The 9,717-nt window shown below is 49.5% G+C and overlaps 2 protein-coding genes across 2 annotated transcripts; one reads left to right on the top strand and one right to left on the bottom strand.

Annotated features, from left to right (window-relative positions):
* Positions 1-233: 233 nt before the first annotated feature.
* LOC135521390 (uncharacterized) lies at positions 234-1,190 on the bottom strand. Its single transcript, XM_064947290.1, has one exon. The coding sequence runs from the start codon at positions 1,188-1,190 to the stop codon at positions 234-236; it is 957 nt and encodes a 318-aa protein (XP_064803362.1).
* Positions 1,191-4,939: 3,749 nt separating this feature from the next.
* LOC135518898 (caprin-2-like) lies at positions 4,940-5,994 on the top strand. The gene has a single exon (XM_064943848.1). It carries the CDS (start codon positions 5,007-5,009, stop codon positions 5,673-5,675), a length of 669 nt encoding a protein of 222 aa, XP_064799920.1. The 5' UTR covers positions 4,940-5,006; the 3' UTR covers positions 5,676-5,994.
* Positions 5,995-9,717: the final 3,723 nt, after the last annotated feature.

Genomic DNA, 9,717 nt, shown 5'->3' with positions numbered 1-9,717 from the left:
TTACTTCTGCACATTACTTCAACACTATGGCTTATTCATTGCCTTACCTCCCTAATCTTACTACATTTGCACATGATGTATATAGACTTTTCTATTGTGTTATTGACTGTACCTTTGTTTATTCCTTGTGTAACTCTGTGTTGTTTGTGTCGCACTGCTTTGCTCTATCTTGACCAGGTCTCAGTTGTAAATGAGAACTTGTTCTCAACTGGCCTACCTGGTTAAATAAAGGGTTAGGGTATGTCTAGCTGGGGAGGCCTGTCTGGCTGGGGAGGCCTGTCTAGCTGGGGAGGCCTGTCTAGCTGGGGAGGCCTGTCTGGCTGGGGAGGCCTGTCTGGCTGGGGAGGCTTGTCTGGCTGGGGAGGCCTGTCTGGCTGGGGAGGCCTGTCTGGCTGGGGAGGCCTGTCTAGCTGGGGAGGCTTGTCTGGCTGGGGAGGCTTGTCTGGCTGGGGAGGCCTGTCTGGCTGGGGAGGCCTGTCTAGCTGGGGAGGCTTGTCTGGCTGGGGAGGCCAGTCTGGCTGGGGAGGCCTGTCTAGCTGGGGAGGCCTGTCTAGCTGGGGAGGCCTGTCTAGCTGGGGAGGCCTGTCTGGCTGGGGAGGCCTGTCCGGCTGGGGAGGCCTGTCCGGCTGGGGAGGCCTGTCCTGCTGGGGAGGCCTGTCCGGCTGGGGAGGCCTGTCTGGCTGGGGAGGCCTGTCCGGCTGGGGAGGCCTGTCCGGCTTGGGAGGCTTGTCCGGCTGGGGAGGCCAGTCTGGCTGGGGAGGCCTGTCTGGCTGGGGAGGCCTGTCTAGCTGGGGAGGCCTGTCTAGCTGGGGAGGCTTGTCTGGCTGGGGAGGCCAGTCTGGCTGGGGAGGCCTGTCTAGCTGGGGAGGCCTGTCTGGCTGGGGAGGCCTGTCTAGCTGGGGAGGCCTGTCTGGCTGGGGAGGCCTGTCTAGCTGGGGAGGCCTGTCTAGCTGGGGAGGCCTGTCTGGCTGGGGAGGCCAGTCTGGCTGGGGAGGCCAGTCTGGCTGGGGAGGCCTGTCTGGCTGGGGAGGCCTGTCTGGCTGGGGAGGCCTGTCTCGCTGGGGAGGCCTGTCTAGCTGGGGAGGCCTGTCTGTCTGGGGAGGCCTGTCTGGCTGGGGAGGCCTGTCTGGCTGGGGAGGCCTGTCTAGCTGGGGAGGCCTGTCTAGCTGGCTATATTCTAGTTGAAACATGCATGTTTGAATGTCACCATGGAGCTAATAGATGCTCCATCATTGAATTCATGTTGACGAGAGGAATCACTTGAAGCCATTAAGTCCGGTCAGTTCTTTCAGCTTTGCTCAAAGGATTGCTGTTAGTGTCCGCCTCCTTTTCAAAAAAGCCCGCGTGATGGAACATCGCCAACCTCATCTACACCCACACAAACTCATAGTGTCAGTATAAAACAGAGCCTTGGAGATGTGCCACGAAGCAGGACTATAGGTAAACACCCCAATCAATACACCAGAAGCTGTCATAGGGTGTATCATTCAGCGCTATAAGCCCTGACCTGACTCCCATTTACATTACATTTAAGTCATTTAGCAGACGCTCTTATCCAGAGCGACTTACAAATTGGTGAATTCACCTTCTGACATCCAGTGGAACAGCCACTTTACAATAGTGCATCTAAATCATTAAGGGGGGGTGGTGAGAAGGATTACTTATCCTATCCTAGGTATTCCTTGAAGAGGTGGGGTTTCAGGTGTCTCCGGAAGGTGGTGATTGACTCCGCTGTCCTGGCGTCGTGAGGGAGTTTGTTCCACCATTGGGGGGCCAGAGCAGCGAACAGTTTTGACTGGGCTGAGCGGGAACTGTACTTCCTCAATGGTAGGGAGGCGAGCAGGCCAGAGGTGGATGAACGCAGTGCCCTTGCTTGGGTGTAGGGCCTGATCAGAGCCTGGAGGTACTGCGGTGCCGTTCCCCTCACAGCTCCGTAGGCAAGCACCATGGTCTTGTAGCGGATGCGAGCTTCAACTGGAAGCCAGTGGAGAGAGCGGAGGAGCGGGGTGACGTGAGAGAACTTGGGAAGGTTGAACACCAGATGGGCTGCGGCGTTCTGGATGAGTTGTAGGGGTTTAATGGCACAGGCAGGGAGCCCAGCCAACAGCGAGTTGCAGTAATCCAGACGGGAGATGACAAGTGCCTGGATTAGGACCTGCGCCGCTTCCTGTGTGAGGCAGGGTCGTACTCTGCGGATGTTGTAGAGCATGAACCTACAGGAACGGGCCACCGCCATGATGTTGGTTGAGAACGACAGGGTGTTGTCCAGGATCACGCCAAGGTTCTTAGCGCTCTGGGAGGAGGACACAATGGAGTTGTCAACCGTGATGGCGAGATCATGGAACGGGCAGTCCTTCCCCGGGAGGAAGAGCAGCTCCGTCTTGCCGAGGTTCAGCTTGAGGTGGTGATCCGTCATCCACACTGATATGTCTGCCAGACATGCAGAGATGCGATTCGCCACCTGGTCATCAGAAGGGGGAAAGGAGAAGATTAATTGTGTGTCGTCTGCATAGCAATGATAGGAGAGACCATGTGAGGTTATGACAGAGCCAAGTGACTTGGTGTATAGCGAGAATAGGAGAGGGCCTAGAACAGAGCCCTGGGGGACACCAGTGGTGAGAGCGCGTGGCGAGGAGACAGATTCTCGCCACGCCACCTGGTAGGAGCGACCTGTCAGGTAGGACGCAATCAAGCGTGGGCCGCGCCGGAGAGGCCCAACTCGGAGAGGGTGGAGAGGAGGATCTGATGGTTCACAGTATCGAAGGCAGCCGATAGGTCTAGAAGGATGAGAGCAGAGGAGAGAGAGTTAGCTTTAGCAGTGCGGAGCGCCTCCGTGATACAGAGAAGAGCAGTCTCAGTTGAATGACTAGTCTTGAAACCTGACTGATTTGGATCAAGAAGGTCATTCTGAGAGAGATAGCGGGAGAGCTGGCCAAGGACGGCACGTTCAAGAGTTTTGGAGAGAAAAGAAAGAAGGGATACTGGTCTGTAGTTGTTGACATCGGAGGGATCGAGTGTAGGTTTTTTCAGAAGGGGTGCAACTCTCGCTCTCTTGAAGACGGAAGGGACGTAGCCAGCGGTCAGGGATGAGTTGATGAGCGAGGTGAGGTAAGGGAGAAGGTCCCCGGAAATGGTCTGGAGAAGAGAGGAGGGGATAGGGTCAAGCGGGCAGGTTGTTGGGCGGCCGGCCGTCACAAGAAGCGAGATTTCATCTGGAGAGAGAGGGAGAAAGAGGTCAGAGCACAGGGTAGGGCAGTGTGAGCAGAACCAGCGGTGTCGTTTGACTTAGCAAACGAGGATCGGATGTCGTCGACCTTCTTTTCAAAATGGTTGACGAAGTCATCTGCAGAGAGGAGGAGGGGGAGGGGGAGGTAGATTCAGGAGGGAGGAGAAGGTGGCAAAGAGCTTCCTAGGGTTAGAGGCAGATGCTTGGAATTTAGAGTGGTAGAAAGTGGCTTTAGCAGCAGAGACAGAGGAGGAAAATGTAGAGAGGAGGGAGTGAAAGGATGCCAGGTCCGCAGGAGGCGAGTTTTCCTCCATTTCCGCTCGGCTGCCCGGAGCTCTGTTCTGTGAGCTCGCAATGAGTCATCGAGCCACGGAGCGGGAGGGGAGGACCGAGCCGGCCTGGAGGATAGGGGACATAGAGAGTCAAAGGATGCAGAAAGGGAAGAGAGGAGGGTTGAGGAGGCAGAATCAGGAGAAAGGTTGGAGAAGGTATGAGCAGAGGGAAGAGATGATAGGATGGAAGAGGAGAGAGTAGCGGGGAGAGAGAGCGAAGGTTGGGACGGCGCGATACCATCCGAGTAGGGGCAGTGTGGGAAGTGTTGGATGAGAGCGAGAGGGAAAAGGATACAAGGTAGTGGTCGGAGACTTGGAGGGGAGTTGCAATGAGGTTAGTGGAAGAACAGCATCTAGTAAAGATGAGGTCGAGCGTATTGCCTGCCTTGTGAGTAGGGGGGGAAGGTGAGAGGGTGAGGTCAAAAGAGGAGAGGAGTGGAAAGAAGGAGGCAGAGAGGAATGAGTCAAAGGTAGACGTGGGGAGGTTAAAGTCGCCCAGGACTGTGAGAGGTGAGCCGTCCTCAGGAAAGGAGCTTATCAAGGCATCAAGCTCATTGATGAACTCTCCGAGGGAACCTGGTAACTGTGACAGCATGGAATTCAAAGGAGGCGATAGATAGATGGGTAAGGGGAGAGAGAGAGAATGACCACTTGGGAGAGATGAGGATCCCGGTGCCACCACCCCGCTGACCAGAAGCTCTCGGGGTGTGCGAGAACACGTGGGCGGACGAAGAGAGAGCAGTAGGAGTAGCAGTGTTATCTGTGGTGATCCATGTTTCCGTCAGTGCCAGGAAGTCGAGGGACTGGAGGGAGGCATAGGCTGAGATGAACTCTGCCTTGTTGGCCGCAGATCGGCAGTTCCAGAGGCTACCGGAGACCAGGAACTCCACGTGGGTCGTGCGCGCTGGGACCACCAGATTAGGTGGCCCCCTGGGAAAATATGTGTGAAACACATCTCACTGTCATAGAAACGCCTCAGACATGATGAAAACAAGCCCAGATCCCCCCAGTGTGACATTCCCCTTTAAAGACCAATTTTGTCTTTTGAAAAAGTGCCCATCACACAATTTGTTTGGTTAGAAATTTTAGATATAAATTATTTTCAAGGCTACTTACTGAACTTTTCTGTTTCAATAAAATACACAATTTGAACAACAAACATAATGGTGGAAATTCATATTTTGCAGCAAGATACTTTAATCTCAAGAGAAGACAAGTTAAATGTTAAATAAGGTTTATTGTTCTCTTACTTAAGCGACTGGCTACTCCACGTACTGGAGACACACTGGCCAAATATTTATTTTTCACATTTCGCAACACTAGCAATAAAGAATTGCGAAATAAATGGAATGTACAAGGAGTGTCTGAAACAGCATCTACATCCAAGCTGTATAAAAACAGGAAGAGAGAACTCCAGAATCAACACAGGATCCTAAATACAGGGAGAAATGAACACTGCTGCATTTCTGTTGGTTTCGCTGTGCTGCTGCTGCTGGCTGTCTGCGGCTCAACAAGAGACCAAAAAGACTGAAAATGAAGATAAAGAATGCCAGACATCACAAGGCTTGTGCTACCCTGACGTGTGCAAGCTGCTGAAAGACTTCGGTGTCATGGAGGAGAAACTGCGAATCACGGTGGAAAAACTGGGAGTCATGGAAACCCAGCTCAAAGTTAGCGAGAATCAACTTGAGGAACTGAAAAATAACGAGAGAAGGAAGGTGATCTTTTCGGCTGCCCTGGGCGGGAATGGGCACATCGGACCAATCGACCATGACACTACCCTGATCTTCAAAAATGTCATCACGAACATCGGCAGTGCCTACAATCCAAGTACAGGGGTATTTGCTGCCCCTATTGCAGGGGTCTACTACTTCAGTTTCTTCTACCATGCCGGAGGAAGTCAGACTAAATACATCTCCTTGTTCAAGAATGGACAGCGCATGGCCAGTTCCTCTGATCACCAGTCTAGCGGTGATGGAGCTGACAACGGGGCTAATGCAGTCACTCTACAGCTGGAGGTGGGAGACCAGGTCTTCATACGCCTAATGGCTAACACTCACGTGTGGGACTCTGTAAACCACACCACCTTCAATGGGTTTCTGCTCAAACAAGTGTGACGAAATACATTGGTAGCGCCGTCCTCGGCTTTCTACTTTTGGTGATGTTATTATTGTGAACAGCTAATCTTTCTCACATACTGTAACTCCTGTATCCTAATTCATAATGTAATCTATATATCCATCATAATGTATTCAATATAACCATCTAATCCATCTTCATAGTCTAGCGCTGTTCTCTATTTTGTAGGTTGAGTGATTGCATCTATTATCTTCTTTTGTTTCTGATGTGATTACTGTGTGTTGATGTTGTTACACTCTTGTTTATCACCGTTGTTGAAAAGCAATAAAGTCTTTAAAAAAAAAGAGATGAAAATAATTTCTGCCTGATTCCGGTTTTTCACAAATGTTAATTAACACATGTTGGCTGAAACTACATTTCAGGTTCTCTGAACTATACATTCAAATCCCAAAACAGTTACTTCCCACAAACCCCACAGATATCTTGCAAAATTAAACACAGCAATCTAAATCATTCACTCTCAGCTCAAAATGAAACTGCTTACTAATGAGACACACCTAAACATCGAGTGAATCTAACTTGGTGACAAACGAGATCACGCTAATGTGACATGTTCAAAACACTACTATTTCAGTGTAAAGATGAAGATTTTGTTGTTTTACTGTATTTCGTTGGTGTGTACTGAAAACAAGAAAGGAACACAAATGCACAAATGTAAGTTTTATATTTCAATATGACTCAATAGATGTCAAACAGCAAACATACTGTAAAAATGCAAACATACAGTAAAAACAATTTGCATATTCAAATGCAGAAACAGATGCCTATTTGTATTACTGTATTGTATGTAAGATCAATTGAACAGAATAGATAAAAGAAACTGTCAAAACAGAGTTAAATCAACATCATAAGTCCAGAAAAAAAATACTCCATTGCGAAAACAAAATGAGTCATGTCTGTTGTTTTTGTTCTGGTCCTTGGCTCGACAGAGGGGGAAATATCTTCTGGAATGACACATCCACCCCTGACAGGACTCTGCTGGAACGTCACCGCAGGCCTCCTCCATGGCCTGGAGAAGGGCCACACAGCGATCAGACAGCTTCCTCCATGGCCTGGAGAAGGGCCACACAGCGATCAGACAGCTTCCTCCATGGCCTGGAGAAGGGCCACACAGCGATCAGACAGCTTCCTCCATGGCCTGGAGAAGGGCCACACAGCGATCAGACAGCTTCAACCATGGCCTGGAGAAGGGCCACACAGCAATCAGACAGCTTCCTCCATGGCCTGGAGAAGGGCCACACAGCGATCATACAGCTTCCTCCATGGCCTGGAGAAGGGCCACACAGCGATCAGACAGCTTCCTCCATGGCCTGGAGAAGGGCCACACAGCGATCATACAGCTTCCTCCATGGCCTGGAGAAGGGCCACACAGCAATCAGACAGCTTCCTCCATGGCCTGGAGAAGGGCCACACAGTGATCATACAGCTTCCTCCATGGCCTGGAGAAGGGCCACACAGCGGGTAGTATGGTGGTTAGGGTAGTATGGTAGTATGGTGGTTAGGGTAGTATGGTGGTTAAGGTAGCATGGTGGTTAGGGTAGTAAGGTGATATGGTGGTTAGGGTAGTATGGTGGTTAGGGTAGTATGGTGGTTAGGGTAGTATGGTGATTAGGGTAGTATGGTAGTATGGTGGTTATGGTGGTTAGGGTAGTATGATGGTTAGGGTAGTATGGTAGTACGGTGGTTAGGGTACTATGGTGGTTAGGGTAGTATGGTAGTATGGTGGTTAAGGTAGTATGGTGGTTAGGGTAGTATGGTGGTTAGGGTATTATGTGGTTAGGGTTGTATGGTGGTTAGGGTAGTATGGTAGTATGGTGGTTAAGGTAGTATGGTGGTTAGGGTAGTATGGTGGTTAGGGTAGTATGGTGGTTAGGGTAGTATGGTCATATGGTGGTTAGGGTAGTATGGTAGTATGGTGGTTAGGGTTGTATGGTGGTTAGGATAGTATGGTGGTTAGGGTAGTATGGTCATATGGTGGTTAGGGTAGTATGGTCATATGGTGGTTAGGGTAGTATGGTGGTTAGGGTTGTATGGTGGTTAGGGTAGTATGGTGGTTAGGGTAGTATAGTAGTATGGTGGTTAGGGTAGTATGGTGGTTAGGGTAGTATGGTGGTTAGGGTAGTATAGTAGTATGGTGGTTAGGGTTGTATGGTGGTTAGGGTAGTGTGGTAGTATGATGGTCAGGGTAGTATGGTGGTTAGGGTGCTATGGTGGTTAGGGTAGTATGGTAGTATGGTGGTTAGGGTAGTATGGTGGTTAGGGTACTATGGTGGTTAGGGTAGTATGGTAGTATGATGGTCAGGGTAGTATGTTGGTTAGGGTAGTATGGTGGTTAGGGTAGTATGATGGTTAGGGTAGTATGATGGTTAGGGTAGTATGGTAGTATGGTGGTTAGGGTAGTATGGTGGTTAGGGTAGTATGATGGTTAGGGTAGTATAGTAATGTGGGTCTTAGGGTAGTATGGTAGTATGGTGGTTAGGGTAGTATGGTAGTATGGTGGTTAGGGTAGTATGGTAGTATGGTGGTTAGGGTTGTATGGTGGTTAGTGTAGTATGGTAGTATGGTGGTTAGGGTAGTATGGTGGTTAGGGTAGTATAGTAATGTGGTTGTTAGGGTAGTATGGTAGTATGGTGGTTAGGGTTGTATGGTGGTTAGTGTAGTATGGTAGTATGGTGGTTAGGGTAGTATGGTGGTTAGGGTAGTATAGTAGTATGGTGGTTAGGGTAGTATGGTAGTATGGTGGTTAGGTTTTTATGGTGGTTAGGGTAGTATGGTAGTAATGGTGGTTAGGGTTGTATGGTGGTTAGGGTAGTATGGTAGTATGGTGGTTAGGGTTGTATGGTGGTTAGTGTAGTATGGTAGTATGGTGGTTAGGGTAGTATGGTGGTTAGGGTAGTATAGTAGTATGGTGGTTAGGGTAGTATGGTAGTATGGTGGTTAGGTTTTTATGGTGGTTAGGGTAGTATGGTAGTAATGGTGGTTAGGGTTGTATGGTGGTTAGGGTAGTATGGTAGTATGGTGGTTAGGGTAGTATGGTGGTTAGGGTAGTATGGTAGTATGGTGGTTAGGGTTGTATGGTGGTTAGGGTACTATGGTGGTTAGGGTAGTATAGTAGTATGGTTGTTTAGGGTAGTATGGTAGTATGGTGGTTAGGGTTGTATGGTGGTTAGGGTAGTATGGTGGTTAGGGTAGTATGGTAGTATGGTGGTTAGGGTAGTATGGTGGTTAGGGTAGCATGGTGGTTAGGGTAGTATGGTAGCATGGTGGTTAGGGTAGTATGGTAGCATGGTGGTTAGGGTAGTATGGTAGTATGGTGGTTAGGGTAGCATGGTGGTTAGGGTAGTATGGTAGCATGGTGGTTAGGGTAGTATGGTAGTATGGTGGTTAGGGTAGTATGGTGGTTAGGGTAGTATGGTGGTTAGGGTAGTATGGTAGCATGGTGGTTAGGGTAGTATGGTAGTATGGTGGTTAGGGTAGTATGGTGGTTAGGGTAGTATGGTAGCATGGTGGTTAGGGTAGTATGGTAGCATGGTGGTTAGGGTAGTATGGTAGTATGGTGGTTAGGGTAGCATGGTGGTTAGGGTAGTATGGTAGCATGGTGGTTAGGGTAGTATGGTAGTATGGTGGTTAGGGTAGTATGGTGGTTAGGGTAGTATGGTGGTTAGGGTAGTATGGTAGCATGGTGGTTAGGGTAGTATGGTAGTATGGTGGTTAGGGTAGTATGGTGGTTAGGGTAGTATGGTAGCATGGTGGTTAGGGTAGTATAGTAGTATGGTGGTTAGGGTAGTAAGGTGATATGGTGGTTAGGGTAGTATGGTAGTATGGTGGTTAGGGTAGTATGGTGGTTAGGGTAGTATGGTAGCATGGTGGTTAGGGTAGTCTGGTAGCATGGTGGTTAGGGTAGTATGGTAGCATGGTGGTTAGGGTAGTATGGTGGTTAGGGTAGTATGGTGGTTAAGGTAGCATGGTGGTTAGGATAGTAAGGTGATATGGTGGTTAGGGTAGTATGGTGGTTAGGGT

Source organism: Oncorhynchus masou, chromosome 29 (genome assembly GCF_036934945.1).
Source record: "Oncorhynchus masou masou isolate Uvic2021 chromosome 29, UVic_Omas_1.1, whole genome shotgun sequence".
NCBI classification, from domain to species: Eukaryota; Metazoa; Chordata; class Actinopteri; order Salmoniformes; family Salmonidae; genus Oncorhynchus; species Oncorhynchus masou.
This window is presented reverse-complemented; position numbering and strand designations above follow the sequence as displayed.